The sequence below is a fragment of the Urocitellus parryii genome, chromosome 3 (genome assembly GCF_045843805.1).
Source record: "Urocitellus parryii isolate mUroPar1 chromosome 3, mUroPar1.hap1, whole genome shotgun sequence".
NCBI lineage: Eukaryota > Metazoa > Chordata > Mammalia > Rodentia > Sciuridae > Urocitellus > Urocitellus parryii.
In genome coordinates this window covers 14,127,811-14,149,744 of record NC_135533.1, presented here as the reverse complement: position 1 = coordinate 14,149,744, position 21,934 = coordinate 14,127,811, and the positions used below count along the sequence as shown (strand labels likewise).

At 34.6% G+C, this 21,934-nt stretch overlaps 1 protein-coding gene and 1 pseudogene across 1 annotated transcript in view; one reads left to right on the top strand and one right to left on the bottom strand.

The window, feature by feature from the left end:
* Positions 1-21,934, bottom strand: part of Kdm7a (lysine demethylase 7A) — a 77,940-nt gene that overhangs the window by 8,116 nt on the left and 47,890 nt on the right. Inside the window, exons 7-14 of the mRNA XM_077795928.1 lie at positions 21,568-21,730; positions 18,466-18,553; positions 17,120-17,226; positions 9,753-9,844; positions 7,111-7,200; positions 3,150-3,362; positions 979-1,103; positions 633-787 (exon numbers count right to left, since the gene is read on the bottom strand). Coding sequence (XP_077652054.1) covers positions 633-787; positions 979-1,103; positions 3,150-3,362; positions 7,111-7,200; positions 9,753-9,844; positions 17,120-17,226; positions 18,466-18,553; positions 21,568-21,730 — 1,033 coding nt within the window. The remainder of the gene's footprint in view (positions 1-632; positions 788-978; positions 1,104-3,149; positions 3,363-7,110; positions 7,201-9,752; positions 9,845-17,119; positions 17,227-18,465; positions 18,554-21,567; positions 21,731-21,934) is intronic.
* Positions 20,913-21,035, top strand: LOC113194383 (small nucleolar RNA SNORA51; annotated as a pseudogene).

The following is a 21,934-nucleotide window of genomic DNA, read 5'->3' as shown; positions in this document are numbered from 1 at the left end:
GCAGGATCTGAGATATTCAACATGCATTAAATAATACTCATTATCCGGAACATTTACTTATCAAGTGCTAAAATACTGCAATTTTTTTTTTTACTACTTTTTAAAATAGAAGGGCATATGGAAATCTTGACAGATGTTGAGAAATTGACTTTATTCAAGAAAAAAAGATCTGAAGGAGAAGGATGTATTACTTTGGCATCTGATAATGCTATTTTATTTGATGATAATCAATTAACAACCTAGTAGAGGCCTTCCTATCAAGAGGCAATAAAATAAAACTACAGAACAAGGATTCCAAGTAGCTTCAGGTCAGCCAATCATATATGCATGCTAAAACTATATATGTAAAGATCCATAAAACATATGAGTTTTCGTGTGACTTTAAAACTGACTAGACATGGGTCTCACTTACCCACACGAACCCTCTCACTGATACATCCCTGGCCATTATACCTCATTGGTATTCACATTTAGCACTTCCCTATTCAGACATACTTCTGATTTTTCAGAACAGTATGAGGAACACACTTTCAATCCTATTATAAACCTAAGAATTTTAACATTAGTAAGTTTCTTTATCAATTGTTATACGAATAAAGAGAACTTTAAAATGACTATTACAGCAAACGTACTGTTAAGTGGTTTTCGAGATTCTTCACTTTCTGTCCTGTCTATTCTTGAACTCTCTTCTGTCTTCATAATGGTCTTCTTTGTCCTTCTCTTATCCTCTTCATTTTCACTATCTGCTGTGTAAAGACTCTGATCTGCAAAGGGCTGTCTCTCATCTCTGTATTATTGGGGAAAAACAAATCAGAAATAATGCAAGACTATGTATTCCCTCCCACTTCATTTACAGAGCAGAGAACTGAGACACTTTCCCCATACTATAGTCAACACCAGCAGTATGGACAAGGCAGTGCAAGAACAAAGGGAATCCAACAAAAATTATCTGTTTGATACCTGATCTATTGTACATACTTAATTATTCTTCCATTTGTCAGCAGTAGTCGTAGATCATTATCTTTTGCTCTCCATTCAGGTACCGTGGAAGATGGTTGGAGATGTTTGTTGAATTTTCCATTCAGTTTAGAGCTCAAGATGTCCTTAAAGTATAAAAATAGAACTGACTTAACCTCAGGCACACCTGCTCCACTGAAGGAAGACAGGAGACTGCTATTTCCCCATAGCCCTGCCATGCAGAGTGACAGGCAGCTGCCTGGGTTTGGAAACATGCAGCAATCCCATATTCCAGAGTTCTTCAAGTTAAGGCATGAGGATGGTTCATCTTTTGGGAGGGCCATTGACAATAAAATACATTTTGTAAAGCAGAATGTAAAATATGCATAAAGCAAATCCAAAGAAAGCTCCACTCCTGCAGAAGCTGAAAAGAAGGGGCAATACGGTCTTAGATTTTTTTTTATTCTCTTCTGCTTCTTCCTGCTAAAGTGTAACTGCTGGGCCTTCCCACTTACCCTTACCTTGACCTCATATCTGTCTTCCCATGAGGCACTATTAGCATCCACACCATTATCACTAGGCATGGAGGCCATGAGGTGAAGAAAGACACGATGGTAGCTCATTTTATTCGCTCTTATTTATTTATTTATTTTAGTTGTCAATGAACCTTTGTTTTATTTATATATATGCAGTTCTGAGAATCAAACCCATTGCCTCACACACGCTAGGCAAGTGTTCTACCACTGAGTCACAATTCCAACCCCAGTAGCTTTTTTTTTAATATTTATTTTTTAATTATACACAATACCTTTATTTTATTTATTTTTATGTGGTGCTAAGGATAGAACCCAGGGCCTCGCACATGCTAGGCAAGTGCTCTACCGCTGAGCCACAACCCCAGCCCTCCAGTAGCTTGTTTTTAATGTATAAAAATTATTTCCTTTCTGAGATATTTTTCCTTAAAAATAAGTAGAACCTTTTGTAATAAGCTAAAACTTCCCCAGAGGGCTATGACTTAAGTAGGTTTAGTACAATATTTTGTTTTGGGGTTTTTTGGTACTGGGGGTTGAACTCAGGGGCATTTAACCAATGACCCTCAGCCTCCTGAGCCCCGGTATTACAGATGTATGCCGCTGTGCCTGGCTTAGAACAGCATACTCTCAAAACAATGTAATTATGTCCAATTTAAAATATTTAAGAAGGTCATAATTTGTATGTAATTTTTTTAATGGTTTTTTTTTTAATATTTATTTTTCAGTTTTTCGGCAGACACAACATCTTTGTTTGTATGTGGTGCTGAGGATCGAACCCAGGCCGCACGCATGCCAGACGAGCGTGCTACCGCTTGAGCCACATCCCCAGCCCCTTTTTAAATGTTTTAATCTAGTGATTCCTCTACCTTATTCATTGTGGATTACTATCTATCCTGTTCTTAAAATATAAAATCATAGATGACACAGATCTCATCACAAATTCATTATCATGTTTTAAATGGTGCTGCATTGATCTTATTACTACCTCTCACTCTCCCTTCTGTCCAATAGGCCAGCATTTCTCTGATTTTAAAGGGTTTATTCTAATAGTCTCCTAGTCAGGTAGTCAGCCAGGCTGGTGCCGTTGGCTCAAGGACAGGTTTGTGCATTTGCTCTTCCCCAACCTGCAATACTATTCCCCAAATTTGTGTATCTACATGACAACTTCCTGTTAATAAGATGTCAGTTCAAACATCTCCACCTGAGAGGCTCTCCTACCATACCAGCTAAAGCAGCTAGTCACCATGACTATTTATTCTATTGTCCTTCAAAACACTTGGCATCTGAAATTACATTATTTTAGTATATATTTTTGCCTCCCAATTTTTGTACTTGAACTCTGATGAAGTTTCATAAGGACAGGGACTTAATTTTTGCTTACTCTGGCAACTTCTCTAGAACCTAAGAGAGTACAGGGTACTTGGTAAACACTCAATAAACATGTCAGCAAATGAATGAGGTCTATTCATCCTAACATGACACTGATGCCTAGAAAGATTAGGAACCCCACCTTGCCCCCAGACAAAAATATTTGTTGACCCCTACAATTCTACAGCAAATAACAACAAGAATAATTGATAATATAAATTTTATTACCCCTTTAAAAAACTTTAACAAACAACTGGGTTTATTTTTCTCATCATGAAGTGTAATACTTACCTCTTCCCATGGACACATCTCTAATCTTTTAAGAACTTCCCTTGTATGGAGCTCTAAGATGTCTAGGTTAGAAGGAGTTCGAATATTATTATGATCTCGAAGTTTCCTCATCTTTCGTCGGGAATGGTATGGGGAAGTTGCTTCATTTGAGGATCGTGAAACTGGACACACAGTAGGAATTCCCTGAGATTTAACTGGTTTGCCATTTTCTTCCTTTAAGAATTAGATTCAGAATGTATTTTAAGAAAAAGGCTACTATATATAGACTTGACTATTCAGCCATAAAAATACTCTTAGAAAACAAAAACTATTCCATTTAATCACAGAAAAGAAAAAGACCAAATCAAAGCCTTGGTTTCCCCATCTCTTCTCTATGTAATATACTGTGAACACATTCCCTTGATTTCCAGTATTATACTAATAGCTGTGTAGGGGTATATCATGAATTACTGGCCTAATACTTACTGGTAGGTAGCTATTCAGGCTGCTTCCAGTTCTTTCCAATGAAAAATTCTTTTTACGTACATATTTGTGTAAATCAATACTTACTTTATATATGTATATACATATATATTTAGTTGTTGATGGACATTTATTTGTTTATATGTGGTGCTGAGGATTAAACCCAGTGACTCACACATGCTAGGCAAGTGCTCTACCATCAAACCACAACCCCAGCCCAATATTTACTTTTTAAATCAAAGTCACAGGGCTGGGACTGTAGCTCAGTGGCAGAATGCTTTCCTAGCATATGTGAGGCACTGGGTTTGATCCTCAGCACCACATAAAAATAAACAAATAAATAAAGGTATGCTATCCATCTACAACTATAAAAAAAAATTTAAAAAAAATCAAAGCCACACATTTTTGCAGTTTTTGTCCTTATTTTTTTTCATGTTAAATATATTAAAGAAAGTGTATTACAGCAAAATGACTAAATATCCAGATACAATAATGAAATGTTACAGCCTTCTAGAAATAATGAATACACAGAATTTAGTTAATATTTTAAACATTTTATTAAGATTTTGAATGATTCAAAACCCACCCTGATAATGTGAAAACAAAGGAGATTTTTTTTCTCCTATCTAATTATATTAATTCTTCTGCCTTTCTTTTATTTCTCCTTAACTTCGACTGCCACATGGGAACCTCGGCTCTACCCTAAGCCAAAGCTATCTTCTCTAAGGATTACCTATGCAATGGTACTTGAGTTTGGTACTTTTTCCTCCTGGTAATTTCTTATGGACCATACATCTATGTAGTTTTAAAAATTAAATAAGAATATCATGAAAAGCAGCAGTCTACTCTTTCCCATCCCTGATACCCATTTTTCAAAGGCAACCACTTACCCTGTGGAAACACATTACATAAAATTTGCCATCTTAACCACTTTTAAGTATACAATTCAGGGGCATTCTGTACTGTCACACTGCTATGCAATCAGCACCACATCCATCTCCAGAACGTCTTCATCTGCCCCTATTAACCACTAACTTCCCATCCTCCCTTTTCCCCAGCTCCTGACAGCCATTATTCTGCTTTCCGTCTCTAAGAACCTCATATGAATGGGATCATACTTGTCCTTTTGTGACTGGTTTATTTCACTTAGCAAAATACCTTCAAAGTTCATCTATGTTGTAGCATGTGTCAGAATAACCATTTTATATACTCTATGTACCAGTTTGTTTATCCATTCATCCACTGATGGACTCTTGCGTTGCTCCTTCCTTTGGGCTATTGTGAATAATGCTGCTACGAATACGGTACAAACATATCTGTCCAAGACCCTGCTTTCAATTATTCTGAGTACATAGCTAAAATTTGCAATTCTGACAACTGTTTCCCCACCACCACCCAGTTATTTGTCTCTAACTTTCTAAATAATATGTTTATACTGATTTCAGCTTTAGGTATAACTGAATTCCTACTATGTAAGAAAAAGTTTTTTAAATTTTTTTTTTGTAGTAGTAATGGGCAGATTGCCTTTGTTTCAATTTTATGTGGTACTAAGGATTGAACCCAGTGCCTCACACATGGAAGGCAAGTGCTCTGCCACTGAGCTACTGCCCCAGCCTGCAAATTAAGTTTTAATCTTCATATACCACTTCCTAAACCTATCCATTCTTCCCTTTTCTTCAACATTTGGAATTTAAATAGGACTCGGTAAAATGTGTTTTTTGATCCTAAATCCATTTATATGCAATTACTATCACTCTTTAAGAGATTTTTCTACTACATTTGAACATACTGAGAAATACTTGAACTATTCTTATTCTAAATCTAGGATTTTAATATTTCTTAGATATGTACCTCTTTTCATTCCTTAAAACAGCCCTAATTTCAGATGTTAATTTACCAGTTGACTTTCATCCTCCACTTAATTTCCTCTTAATTCAAACTATACACTAGAACAATCACTTTCCTGAAAAATTATTTTAATTAAAAACCTCCTTTCTTAAATACCTAGAATTACTATTAATTATTAAAATACCTAATCAGATTTATAGGTTTTTATCAAAAGTATTTACCTCACTGGCTGCTCTCATATTTTCCCTCAAGAGGACTGCCTTGCCCAACCCACTAATATCATCCCTCTTTCCAACACAGTTTCACCTAACTTTACTCACTTCCCTTAGGTTTTTTTTTTTAATCTTAGCTTTTTCTCTTGCTCTAATTATTTAACATGAATTCATTTCTGAATGGCTGAAATTAATTGTATCTGAAAGTTGTACTGATAATTATGTTGTTTTTGTTATTTTAATTTTTGAAGTAACCTGAAGAACCTGAGGTAACCTGGAAACTGCCTCCTCATTATTTCATTACTTCATTGCAATACAATATTCCAAATTCTTCTCCAGGATTTTAGAAATCTTGAGACTCTGTCCAAGACTAAGCTCATTCTATTTCTTATAAGTGCTTTTGGCTTCATTTTCTTCTCTTCCCTTCCTCTTTCCCTCTCTCCCTTCCTTTCTTTTTCTTATACTAGGGATGGAATCCAGGACCTCTCATGTGATAGGCAAACACTCTAACACTGAGCTACACCCCAGCCCCTGTGTAAGGTGCTTTCAAATGTTTGCATCATGGTGGTATGCCGGAAGCCATCCGTCAACTATATGTGAACTATGCGTGAACTAAAAGAATGTAGAAGGCATTAGGCAGGAAAGTCTGGTATTGGGGACTTGGATTTTAGAGTCAGATATTTGGATTCAAATCTCAGCTTTGAATGGTACTTTTTCCTTTGGTGAAAAGGAACAACTTTGCTGGTTTGGGAATGCCTAATTCATGTAACTTCCTACCTAGCTCTGTCACAAGTTCAGCACAGCATCATGGGAGATGGAGTGACCAGCAGGAACCACACAGCTTCTCAGGGATGGGTGTGGCTTGACAAAATGCCAATCAACATGTTTACTGCCACATGGAGAAGCAAGACTCCTCCCACTGAAATCTTAAAACCTTATCCCTGACTTTGATGTACTCCCCCTTAAAAAAAAGAAGGAGGGTGCCGGGGTTGTAGCTCAGTGATGGAGCGCTTGCCTGGCATGTGTGAGGCACTGGATTTGATCCTCACCACCACATAAAAACAAACTAAGTATCCACCTAAAACTAAAGATACATAAATAAATAAATATTTTTAATAAATAAATAAATAAATGAAGATATTGTGTCCATCTACAACAAACAAAAAATTTAAAAATAAGAAACGGAGGACATTTTTCAGTTGTTCAGTTCCGCTCCTATCAGGATTAAAAGACCTATCAGGCACTCCCCTTTTTATCTAGTTTCTGGCTCAGTCTCTATTTCTTATTAATTATTTCAGACTTTTTCTTTCCTAGTCAGCTCACACCTCCTGAGCAGGAACCTACCCTGGCAGGGTACTGGTCACCCCACAATAGTGGTAGATCCATTTGCTTCTCAAAACAGAGTAAGCAAGCATTTAGATGACAGTTTCCATTCTTACCTCTATTGCTCGAATTACTTTAGAAAGTTCCTTAATAAGATGTCCAGGTCTCACATTGTCTGGAATTTCAAAGGCATGTTCAGATACAAGCTGTATTTGGATTAACAAAGATAACAAAACCAAAGTTACTTACACTTTATTAATAAAAAACTAACTTACTGACCCTATTTTTGGGTTCTCTAGACTTTGCAGACATAGCCAGTAAGAATTAAGTCCAGTCTCAGAGATCATATAGTTGGTATAATACCTTCTAAGGAGATCCTCATCATCATTTTATGTTCTATAATCATATAAAATCCTCAAATTGAATTAAAAACAGACTTGTTTGAGTGAATTTTGCTTTATATTGAATAGTAACATTATACTCTATACTTCAAATCCTCCTGTAATTCTAACTACAGTTACTACTACAGATATATATTAAAATAATTAAGCCTAACATTTAATTGACAATACATAAGGAATTTTATGGGGAACACAGGCACTTAAATAATCCTAGTGTCTCATGGAAATCTAATTTGAATAAATTTTGGTAAACTCTTTTCCATTTAACAGTTAAAAGCAAAATGAGGAAACAACCTAATGAACAGAAAAAAAAATTAATTGTTGAGTCACCACATTTACTGTACTGCAAACTAATGTTATTATTTTTATGCCTATTTCCATATAATAATCTCTATATCTAATAACATTCTGATTTTTTAGACACATTCAACATAGCAGAGTTTCTACTTTTGCTTTGTACCCTCTACTTGGTTTTAGCATAATTTATTGAAACAAACTGATAATAATAGTAGTATTAACATAGTACTAACTCTGTGCTTTCATACTGTTAAATAATTTATAAGCATTAACTCATTTAACCCCTTCAATAACTGTGTGACACAGATACTATTGGTTTTAGTATTCCTTATCTGAAATGCTTAATACCAAAAGTATTTTGGATTTTGAAGCATTTCAGATTTCAGATTTTTAGATTAGGGATGTTCAACCTGTAAATTATTCCCATTTTGCAACCAAGGGAACTAAGGCACAGAGGTTAGGTAATGTGCCCTGAGTCACATAGTTCATTAGCAGCAAAGCTGAGATTTGAATCAAATATCTGACTCTAAAATCCAAGCTCTTAACCATTAAGGCAAGCTGCCTCTCATCTTAGAGCAAATTTAACATTACTCATGATAACAAATTTTACTATGCACTGAAATCACCTATGAGGTTTTTGGGTTCAGACCCATCCCAGATCTACCAAACTATAATCTCTAGAGAAGGATCCAGAGGTTTTATTTTTAAAAAGCTCTACAGACAATGCTGATAAATACACACATTTGAGAACCACTCCTCTAAAGCCTCCAGCAGGAAACAGATTACACAGTTTTAAAAACATAAGCTTCATTTTGTTTTTATCATGTTAGGTAGTTGTTAATTTGCTTATGATTTTCCTTATTATCTAGATAATGAAGTCTTTGATGGTGGAAGACATGATTTTTATTTTCTGAGAATTTTAATATTTATTTATTTATTTTTAATTATCGGCAGACACAACATCTTTGTTTGTTATGTGGTGCTGAGGATCGAACCCGGGCTGCACGCATGCCAGGCGAGCGCGCTACCACTTGAGCCACATCCCCAGCCCGATTTTTATTTTCTGAATGTTTCCATACAGCCTTTCTCTGTGGATATATAGCAGTGATAATAAAGTGAAAGGAAGTGTCAAAATTACTGGGACTATCATAACCTATTAATTATTGTCTCCCAATAATATCTCTTAAAAGTAGAATTTTAATTTCAAATGGACATTCAAGAAATTAACATGGAAATATATTTTCATTAGCATATTATTTATCACTTATTAAAGCATTATGTGCCAAGATCTATGAGTTGAAATAAAAATGAGAAAGATGAAACCTATTTTTCAAGAGTTCATAAACCCAGAGAAAGGAAAAATGCATAATTTACTCTCTACAAATGTGTTTTAAGTTTTTACTCTCTCTCTATATAGATTAGTTTTAAGTCCACTGGCACAAGAAATAAATGCTCTAGAGGGAAGGAAATACCAATTCTAAACAGAGATGTAGGATGATATCTCAAAGGTTTCAAGTACAACTGGGCCACAATTTAGTGAAAATAAAGAGCTCATGCTTGAATATTACCACCTCCTTTTCCTCATTTTTTACATAAGTTTAGCAGAGTGGCAAAGAGCAGAGGTTTACAATCTTAGAGACTAACTCTATGTCCCTAGCTCACCAGTTCTTTTGGGAATTACTTAAACAGGATACCAATAGACCTCATACAGTTGCTCTGTGGATTAAATGAAATCCTGTGTACATAAAGACAAAGCACATTATAAGAGCTCAATTTTATTTTATTCTATAGCTACATGTTCATCTCTTAGTCAATATCTTAAATATTTTTGAAATACTTTATTTTCCAGATTAAAGACTAAAGATTTACTCAAGTACTTTCTTATCAAAAATATAACCAGACACAAGTACATCTATAAATACTGTATAATAAAATGCAGGCTGTATTTTAAAACATAATTTCCATTCCCTCTACCAGTGGCAAATTCAAATACTGCAAAAACAGCAAAAGTACTCTTTTCTTCTTGACCTCGCTACATAAAAACAACTATAATGACTTACATCTTTTTTCATCCATAATTTTAAAGCAGTATGCAGTGCTTTCACTCCCTGTACTAGATAAGTCTGAGGCTGGAAACCATCTTCTCTCAGTTCTGTAGGAATGAAGTAGGGTGGGGAAAGGAAAAGAAATTAATTTTAGGTTTTGAGTAACCAGCAAATGACAAATTGCACAATTTCTGTATTAACAAAAAAATGTAGAACACAAAATAATCAATTCAAAAGACAAGGAACCTAACTATTAAATCTAATGATATTAAATGCTCCAGCTAAACATATTTTTTTTAGAGGGGGGGGGATTTTAATTTTTATTTTTTAGTTTTCAGCGGACACAACATCTTTGTTTGTATGTGGTGCTAAGGATTGAACCTGGGCCGCACGCATGCCAGGCGAGCCCGCTACCGCTTGAGCCACATCCCCAGCCCAGCTAAACATATTTTTAAAAATACAAAAAGGGGGCCTGGGGATGTGGCTCAAGCGGTAGCGCGCTCACCTGGCATGCGTGCGGCCCAGGTTCGATCCTCAGCACCACATACCAACAAAGATGTTGTGTCCGCCGAGAACTAAAAAATAAATATTAAAAATTCTCTCTCTCTCCTCTCTCACTCTCTCTTTAAAAAATAAATAAATAAATAAATAAAAATACAAAAAGGTATAAGATAAAAAAGAAAAAAAAAGCTTTAAAAAAAACAGCTGGAATAGCTATATGAATTGATTTTCATTAATAAAGGTCATTTGATAATGGCAAAATATTCAATTCGTTAGAAAGACAACTATTTAAAACTTGAACTCAAAAAGCAATAACTAAACAGAATTACAAAACAAATAAGCAATTCCACAACCATAGTGGAAGATTTTAACACATGTAATAAACAATAGAATAATAAGAGTACTAAAACCAAAAATCTGTAGATTCTCTTTGAATAACATGCAGTGTGATTCACTGGCCATAAATAGCACATTGTACTCAGCATCTGTAGAATAGAACATTCTTTTCAAATATATACAGAACAGGGGCTGGAGATGTGGCTCAAGCGGTAGCGCGCTCGCCTGGCATGCGTGCAGCCCGGGTTCGATCCTCAGCACGACTTACAAAACAAAGATGTTGTGTCCGCCGATAACTAAAAAAAAATAAATATTAAAATTCTCTCTCTCTCTCTCTCTCTCTCTCTCTCCCTCTCTCAAAAAAAAAATATATATATACAGAACATTTACAAAAATCATCCATTTGCCAGGGTTATAAAAAAGTCCCATCAAATGTCCAAAGACCTAAATCACCTATATGTTCACAAGGCAACTAAGTTTGAAATCAGTAATAGACATCAGTCACAAAAAGATAACTAGAGAAAGCCCACGTGTCTAGAAACTAAGAAACCCAGATAATTAAGAAATGAACTGCTAAATAACATTTAGATTTTTAAAAAGTATTGAAAATCAGATAACATAAACAACAATGAAAACATACATTTAAATGTACATGTTAGAAAAAATGCTGAAATGCTGGGGTTATGTATCATCGGTAGAGCACTCGCCTAGCATATGCAAGGTCCTGGGTTCAATCCTCAGTGCCATATAAAAATAAATAAATAAAATAAAGGTATTTAAAAAGAGAAAGAAAAAATGCTGAAAATGAGTTAAGGGCACACTAGAATGTTAAAAAATAAAGAAAAAATGATATGCAAAAATTACACAGAAAACAGATTATTTATTCTCAAACTGGTATTTGAAAAGATAATAAAATCCATAAAAAGAGAAAATCAGTACAAATACAAGTATCAAGAGACATCATTATAAATGTTACAAGCATTAAATAGTTAAGAGAATAACATAACTTTATATCAAAAATGTGAAAACCTAGAAATGAACAAACTTCTAAAAATTAGCTTATCAAAATGGACTCAACAAACTAGAAAAACTTAATAGTCCTTTATTCACAAATAATATTTATTAGCAGTCAGAAATTCTGCCATAAAGATAAGTATAAATCAGATTTCTTCATCAGTGAGGTCTACCAGGCATTCAAGAATCTTTCCAATCATATACAAACTCCTCCAGAGATCAGAAAAAGAAGGAACAACCCCAACTTTTTTCCTAAGCCTAGCATAATTTTCATACCAAAATCTATTAAGGACAGATGAGAAAATAAAATACAAGCCTGTTTCACTCTCTGCCAAAAGAAAAAATAAATACACACATACACACATTTATATACAATAAATATATTTTTCTATATATTCAGAGAATATATTTTACTAGTTTAGATTTATTTGAATATAAACAGACTATAATATAAACTATACTCTAACTTACTATATAGAAATTGAAACATTATCAAGTCCAAGTTTGGAGTAATATTAGAAACATCAATAAATGTAGCCACTAAATTAAAAAATTAAACAAGACAAATCATAAGACACGCAGGAAAAAGCTTTTGTTAAAATGCAACTACTACCGATTATTTACAAACTAGTCTTTTAGCTAACTTGGAGTAGATAAGGACTTCCTCAACCTGATAAAGGCTATCAACAAAAAGCTACAGCAAAACCAAGATTCAGTGATAAAAGGCTGGGAACAAGATAAAGGCTCCCATCTTCCCTACTCCTAGTTACAATTGCCCTGGAGATCCTAGACAACCCAGTAAAGCAAGAAATAAGTAAATGACATAAATATTATAAAAGAAGGAACACAATTCTCATTATTCACAGAAGACTATGTGATTATACATTAAAGAACCCACTATAACCTCAGATAAATGAAGTAACAGTTTTTAATAAGATTGCTGGATCCAAAATCAATATGAAAATTGTTTCTATATTCCAGCATCACATGGTTAATAATCTGAACTATATGAAATTGCCAATGTTTGACCATTTTTGAAATACAAAAATAGCAACTTCATATGCTCAACCATATGTATAATTACATATGTATATCATTAATGTAATTACAATTATAATATAATTATATCATAATAATTAATAATTCTATTATTATAATCATATATTATTTAAGTAACAATATATAATGGGACCAAAGTATGAAAAACCCATAAATAAATTTAAGGAATCTGTGTGTAAGTTTTAAAATATATATATATATATATAAAACACCCTGCAAGATAACAAGATAACAAACAAGAACTAAATAGATGACAATTTTTTGAGAAAACTCAATTACCTAACTACATGGAATTTTACCAAAATTGATCTATATGCAATATGCTCAAATTAAGATACTAATACTTTTATTTGCTTGATTTTTGGATAGGGGAGACTGGTGTCAATAAGTAATAAACTAACTCAAAAACTTAAGTGGAAAAGAAAAATAAAAGCCAGGGCAAAATAAAGAATGAGGCCAAGGCTTGAAGAATAAAATATGAGGACCTATTATATATCAATCAATTCTTAATATAATGCTAATATGATAATGTGCTTGGTGGAGAGACAGACTACCAGCCCCACAAGATTAGAAGAGTGACTATTACTGTTTGGACATCAGGTATCTCACAAAAGCTCCTGTGTTGCGGGAATATTCAGAGTTGAAATGATTGAACTATGAGAGCTGCAACCTATTCAGCCATCCTAGTTTGAATGGACTGATTAGGTGGTAAAGTATAGGCAGGTGGGTCATGGATAGAGGAGGTGGATTACCAGGGGTCATCTTCCCCTGAGTCCCGTTTCCCCTCCCTCTCTTCTTCTCACCATCCCTTACTTGCTTCTGGCTGCCAAGAGCAGAAAAGTTTCCCTCTACCATGCCCTTCCACGATGTTCTGCATGATCTTGGGCCCAGAACAATGGAGTCGGCCAATCATGTACTAAACCTCTGAAACCATGAGCTAGAATAAATGCTTCCTCCTCTAAGTTGTCTTGTTGCATATTTTGGTTACAGCAAAGAAAAGCTAAGACCGTGAGTAATGAGTGAGTATCAAAGGTTCCACACATATATCAACACATGAAACAAGAACAGGATAAAAAGTGGATTGTTCAAAATATGACCCTGGAACAAATTGGTATTTGTAAGAAAATGACTGCCATCATTTTCAAGAAAATCAATTAAAATGAGTTAAAGGCCTAAATGTAAAACATGAAACTACATAAGTTTTTAGTAGGCAGAGAGTATCTTCAAAACCTTAGGATAAGAAGTTAAGGCACAAAAAGCACTAACCACAAAAACTGGGGAAAAAAATACTGTTTTAAAATTAATAAAGTTTGTCCTTCAACAGACACCAAAGAGAATAAAAAGGTAAGTCAAAATTGCAGGTATTTTTAACATATATTCCTGAAAGGACTAAGATCCAGGACATATGAAGAATTAGTATTAAAAAAACTAAATTAAAATATTGGCAAAAGACCTAAACAGGTACTTCACTGAAGAGGAAATCTAAAAGGCCAATACATATATAAAAAAAGTTCAATTACATTAATAATCAGGAATATGCAAATTAAAAAGATAAGGAATACTATTTCACACCTGATGGGTTTGCAAAAATTAGAACCTAATGATACCAAGTGTTGCCAAGGAAATGGGAATTGGGAACTACGTGAATTCTATCTATGACTCAACAATTGGGGCTGTTCTCTGGAGTAACTTTTGCACTCAGTTGACACTGACAAGAACTTCTTAGAACCATCTTCCATAAATACCAAAAACTGGGGAAAAAAATGCCTGGCAACAGCTAGAATGGTCATTGGGCTCTAGCCTTAGTAGGACTAGATTAAAACAACTGTATTGCCAGTGTCCAACAACTGTAGAAGAAGCACACAAATTAAGGTATATTCACACAACATAATACTATAGTAATGAAAAAAGAAGACTACAGCTACACACAATAACATGAATGAACCTCACAAATAAAGCTTAGCAAAAGACAAGTTACATATAATAGAAAAAGTTTTAATCTATTCATATGAAATTTACGAATACATAAAAATCAAACTATTTTCATTTACAACACAGGTGAAAAAATTGAAGAAAAAGATTATCACAAAAGGTGAGACAGTGATTATCTCCAGAAAGTGAAAGACAATGTATGGGGAGGTTAATGGGGTATTTTTAAGGTACTGCTGCTTTTGCTTCACTTGCAGAAAAATTACCTGAATAACAGCCTTCTTTAAATTGGATGAGAATATGTAGTCTCTGTGTGATCTATATACAGTGAGCTGTGTATGGTTTATTTTACTATTTGTCAGACAAAGTAAAAATATAAACTCACACATATGTCTTTTGGGGAATTGTAAACCAGACTGTGATTATCTAAAACTATGCAAAATATTTCAGATGCGCTCCAAAATTCAGGTGAGTTGAATCAAAAGCAAAATATTTTAATTCTGCCCAGTGGCTAACTTACTTACATAAATTCAAACTGGTTCATTCTTTTATTATCATTAACATGAAACACACATTGTACGAGTTTCATATACTCCTCATTCATTTAACCCATCACACTGCAGAAGCTTTCTAACAGTCTGATAATTGGCAAACAGGCCACAATGGAAAAGTAGAAAAGTCAGTGAGCAGAACATAACATGAGATAAAAAGACTACCATTTCTGTTTCTGTTTCCAGGAAAAATGCCTAGGATGATGGCAACAGCTAGAATGGTCATTTGGCTCTAGCCTTAGTAGGACTAGATTAAAACAATTATATTGCTAAGTATCCTGGCTTACTGATCTGGCTGATAAAAAATTTTAAAGCAACTTACAAATACTCTTATTTACAGAATCCTTTTTTAAAGTCCTTAATGTACAGGGCCATCCTTCTGACTGGACCTCATTTCTGAATTTTTGATGGCCCAAGACAATACTAAATTATTATTTCTAAGACATAGCAAATTACTGTTGCACCTTAAGGAGTCAACCTTTTGTCTCTCAGATAAACTCTAAATTTGTTCTAAAAGGGAAACTGATGAGCCTCTCCTACACATTGGGGGCTGGGGGAGACCCCAGTGGTGGTGGGGCAGTGGGAGGGAAGTATATGTGTGGGGGCGTTTCTCCTAAATAACCATAAGACAGGAATTGGGGTCCTGGGTCAAAACAAGAAAAGATGGGAAAAAATACTCTGGACCAAGTGAATTGCCAATCTCTTAACTAGAGAGTTCAGTAGTTGAATTTTATTTCTAGAAAATAAGACCATTTATAAATGTTTTTATAAGCATACTTCTGCTTTTCTAGGCATGCACTTGGATAAGAGACTGAAGTTCACTGTCCAGTTTTTTACTGGAAACTGGACATTCTGGAGATGACAACTCTACGGCCCATTGATACATTCCTGCAGCCAAGAACAATACATGAAAAGAACACTGAGTCTGGGATTTAGGATAAAGATTCATTTCTAAAGCAGGGGCTAGATTTGTAAAGAAGGACCTATTCCTTCTCATTCAAGTGACCCTACCTCCATCAAACACTCCCACAGCACTATCACATCTCCCTCAAGACTGTCCTGTATGGTGACATTGTTTTATCCTTTCAATCAAAAAAAGGGGCTTATTTTGAAGAGGAAAAATCATACATGAATTTTATCATTTTACTTCTGTACATGCTTTTCCTGGGTATCTCTTTTCATCTTATCTTTTCTTCTTACGTGTCTTCTAAATGGAAAAGAAATTTTTGGATAAATCTTACTGTTTTCTCTATATCTATTCTCCTGAAAGTTAATTATAATATTTGCACCATTTGCAAAATTAGAAAAGTTAGACAACTCAAAACTAGACAAACACTATTCTCACTGGCACAAGTATATGAAAAGTAAAAAATGGATAGAAGTAATATACAATCTTAACTTGGCTGCTCAAAGATTAAGTCAAATATAAAAGCATGAAAATCTAAAATCTACCTTCTAAAAAACTTCAAAGCTACATAAGGAGATTTCAAAAAATATTTTTCTTCAACTACAGATTACAAACCAACAATCAGCCCGTTTATATGCTAACAGGTGAATTATACTAGCCAGAATTATGGTTGCAATGATGATGGTGCAGGCATTACCTGATTTCCTCAGGACATGAAAATTATCCACTTTATATTTTTAAAGCAAATGTCTGGGAACACATATTAGGTAACCATCTAAATTTTTAAAGCAAGGCACTTAAATATGCTTGAGAATGTATGTAGGCCTCTAGATCACTTGCTGAAATGAATGTTTTCCAATATTACTCATGTGGCTCTAAACAGGTCTTCACATACCTGATTTCTAAGAACATGGGTTAGTAGGCTATGGACTAAAAACTACTTGCTACTAAGGTTCCTGGCAGGGGGGACATTATGTTTTAACAAACAAACAGATGTGACATCCAGACCCTAGAAAAGCATCTGTCAGGTAACTTTGAGGGAATTTACAAACATTATACAACAAAGTGTACAAATCATTAATTACCTTTCAGGGTTTCCAGCAAATTTTTGGCTACAAACCAACATATGGCTTCAAAGAAAGGGAATTTGAAAAGATCTGGTGTTTTTAGTCTTTTCTCCATCTCATAACACCTACATAAATAAGATTTGAAGAAATATTTAGTATTAATATTAGTATTTCAAAATAGTTAATTAAAGGTAGCCAGTTAAAAATAAAATAAGCAGGGCATGTTACATAAGACATACCAATCAAGTATAGTAAATTACTTACTGTAACATTTGAACAACACTGAATTGTGATCTTATCCAGGTTCTGACCTTCATAAACTTGATGGTGTACTTAAGAATTATATTGGGCTTTCATGAAAGGTCATTGAGATCTGTATCCTAGTTTTAATAAAAGATACTTTACAAGGGTTCCACCATTATGAATTAAATAGTATGTTTAAAATTAGCTTCATGTGTTGGACAACACTGCAGCACCCACTCAAGCATTCAAGATCGGGACCACATTGGGCACTACACTAAGGTATAAAGACAAGAACCACAGTTTTCCATGATAACTGTGAGTCTTCTGTAGGAGTCCATGCAGCTGTCCCTATATAAGCCATATTTCCTCCAATGACAGCTCAGGTACAAAGAGATCAAATCCAAATTTGACAGGTGTGGGACATACCCTGGGTTAAAGCCTCATGACCTCATAGCTACTATCTTCTGTAATAACTCCACAGGTGCAGAGCATTCAGGGTTCCCTGAGCACGTGCAAAGTTACAAGTCCCCACATTCAGTGAAGCCCAAAACTACAACCTAACACCAAGAATTTCTAGTTCTCCCAGTCCTTATGCATTTTATCAGTCACGAATTATTTGTACCATAAGCAATGTTGCACCATAACATTCTACCCTCATTACTATCTGGGGAACAGCAGATAGTCTAGTCCTTCTCATACAGAAGGGCAATAGCTATTAATCCTTTATCCAAAGCAAAACTAAAACAGGTGTTCTGACAGCAATATCAACTTAAGAATTGGTTTGTTCCAGCATCAATAGTTACATGTAAGTCTGGCTAACTTAATTCATTTACCTTAGGGCAAAAATAGCCAAATAAGAACATACAAATATTTATAATTTTTTTTAATTTGGAGGGATATTAAGTTATTATTTTTCTTTTAGATTTGAAATGCATCAAGGAATCCTCCTGACAAAATTTTAAAATAATAGTTTTGTTAAAAATTTCTATTCCTAATGATTTCTCAAGGCCTATCTCCATGGACTCTCAAATAAAATATATCACAATTTTTCTTAAACAAGCAAACAAAAATGTCCTGTTTAAGGAAGGATGAAAGATCCTTTCAAAATTAATGACACAAACCTGAGCTGCATGCCAATGTTAAGGTTGTGCAGAAAGTTCCCCCCAAAAGCCATACAGTCCTGAGAAGTGAGCACAGCATGAATCCACCCTGAAATGGTTACAAACGTATAAATTAATGCTTTTCAACATTTCAAAATCAAACAAGCTGGTTGCCACGGCACAGACTTGTAACTCTAGTTAATCAGGAAGCAAGTGGATCACAAGTTTAAGTCCAATCTGGGCAACTTAACATAGTCTCAAAATTTCAAAAGGGTCCTAGGATGTAGTTCAGTGGTAGTGTGTTTGCCTAGCATGTGTGAGGCTCTAGGTTTGATCCCAACTACCTCAAAACATGCAAAACAAAACAGGTATGCTATCTACCTGAGAAATAAGTAACTCAAATATCAACATCTCTTTCCTTCATACTCCAGTGCTAAAGAAATTAATGATTGAGGCATTCAATTAAATATTAAATGCCTATAATATGCCAGACTCTATGCTGAGTTTGAGGAATAAAGTGAAGGGTTTTGGTGGTAATTTTTTTAGTTTAAAAATATAATATTTAGCATTTGTCTAAGATTAAAGATTTAAAGAGACAAGTCAAATGTGCTTTAAAATTAGGAAAGCACATTTGCCATTAAAAAACATGGGGGCTGGCTGAACATTCTGCTTCTCTGGTGTCACACTGAACTGAGTGTCCTGAAGGAAACAAGCAGAGGAGGATCGAGGAACCCAATAAGACCAGACTCTGTAAGAAGGAAAAGGCAGATCACCCACATTTAATTATTATTTTTTAAATATTTTTTTAGTTGGAGACAGACAAAATACCTTTATTTTATTTATTTATTTTTAGGTGGTGCCAAGGATCAAACCCAGTGCCTCACACTTTCTAGGCAAGTGCTCTACCACTGAGCTATAACTGCAGCCCTACCCCCACACACATTTAATTATGGAGAGACATGGTCCTATAAATATAAATGTTGGCAATCAAAATGTTTTGTTTTCTCATTAGTATGTTTTCAAAGTGAGAATCATTTCAAGAGATGATAGCCTAACTTCTGAAAGAAATGCTAAAATACTTAAGTCTTTCAGTACAGAAGTATAAATTTCAGTATAAATATGTAACGACAAAGCCCACTATTATGTATAATTATAGTGCACCAATAAAAAAAACAGGAGAATAAAAAAAGAAATATAAACTCCACTGGGCCTTCATATAGGTACAAAGCCTGTTCATTCACAACCTGAGCATAGAAAATAGAACTTCATTATACATCTAAACAATATATTTCTGAGTGGTTTGGGCACAATTTCCAGGAATATAACTACTCTGTAAATTGAAGGAAACTATAGAAACTATAGTTTAGTTTGTATAGAAATATATCAGTTGCCAACTACTCTGGAAAGAAACATCACATTGCTTATAGCAGTGTTTCTCCAAATGTGGTCCCCAGACCAGATACCAGCATCAGTTGAGTACTTGTTAGAAACAAATTCTCAGGCCCACCCCAAATTGACTAAATCAGAATCTTGGGGAAGGAGGCCAGCAATCCGGTGGACAAGCCCTCCAGGTGATCCATAAAATTTGAAAACCACTAACTTCTGCTCATGCCACTAACAGAATTTGAGTTGCCATTAGCACGTATCTATACTGATTTACTGACTTACACAGTTAACCAATTCATTCGGTCCTCTATTGCTGCTGTGCACACAAATATCAAAATAACATTTCATTATAAATTACCTTTTCATTTCTTCTTTATATTCTAGTTGTTAAGTCAACTTTTAAAACAATGATTCATGTAAGTTATATTATCTATAAATTTCAATTTAAGATTTTGAAGGGGGTACAACAAAATATTTACTATAAAAAGAAGCAAGGAAGAGCTTAGTCATTCATAATGAAATACTGACACTTAACCAGGCAAATCATGGTGGTTCTGGTCATTGATTCATTCACTTATTTAAGCACACATTTATGATTATATATACCAGAGATAAGGTAAAAAGCAGGCCTATGGTAACAGAACCCTGTGAAGCTTACAGCCATTGAGGTCACCCAACTAAAGGAACACTGTCCTCAAAACCATTGGTCTGGCGAGTTTATACACTGCCATTCATTCACATCTCAGACTGACACGCTGATACATCACTATACTTGAGGTATCAGCTTTTCTCAGTTTTTTGTTTGTTTGTTTTATAAAGCACAGTTATTTGGAGGATAGCTTGGCTGTTCCTCAAAAAGTTAAACACGGAAACCACCAGTGCAACAATTCCACTACTAGGTATACACCTAAGAGAAATGAACATACCGCCACATAAAAACTTGCACACAAATGTTTAAGGCAACACTATTCAGAATAGCCCAAAGTGGAACCCAAATGTCCATCAACTGATGAATGGATAAATAAAATATGGTATACCCTACAGTGGAATATTGTTGGGCCACAAAAAGATAAAGTACTTATGGCCTCCTGATGCTTACCACAGGCTGGGTTTGTATATACAAAGAGGAGGCAGAGTAAGCCTACCCCATGTACAACTCAGCCCAGGACCTGTGTCTGGTTAGTGTTGTGAATGGGGAGACATGGAAAGAGGGGGAAAAAAAGATAAAGTACTTATATATGGTATAGCATGGATAAGCCTAGAAAATATTATGGTAAAGCAAAGAAGATGGACACAAAATGCCACATTCATAAAGTGTCCAGAATAGCAAATCAAGAGAGACAGAAAGTACATTAATAGTTGTCCTTCCTCTCAGGGAAGGGGGAAACGGGAAGACTGCTAAAGGGTATGTGGTTTCTTTCTGAGATAATGAAAATGTTCTAGAATTAGATAGTGTTGATAGTTATGCAGCCTTATTAATCAACTAAAATTCACTGAATTATATACTTTAAAAGGATGAAAGTGATATAGCATGTGAATTTTATTTCAATGATACTAAAAGTGAAGGCAAATGAAATGATGCCAAAAGGAACAATAACAAGCCCGCTAAAACACAATTAAGTAAAAAGCCCAAGATCAGAATTATTTCTTAGGCAAATATGGAAAAGTCATCGGTCCTAATTACAAGATGTAGCTTGTATCAACTATTAATAGTAGGGGGTGGGATTAAAACCTTACCTGTGGGAACAAATAAGGTATGCCCCTGCTTTACCACACATTTATAGCATTTATCCACTTTATCTCCAAAGAACACTTCACTCTGGGTCACAGATGAACTCCAAGATTCATAGAGTGCCAAATTTTCATTTGTTGGCTTTATCAAATAAAAAATCTTCTCACCCTAAGAGGAAGTAACATATGATATAATTTTGGAAAAAACAAATCATTTTAGGATGGCCTAACTGATACAATTTCCCAATACAATAATCTGAGTTAAATTAGATAATTATCAGATTGTTTAGGTCCAAAATATCTATGTCACATACCTGATCAATAGTTAATTCCCTTAATAAGCATTTTCACTGGAGCTAAAGCTCCCCCTACC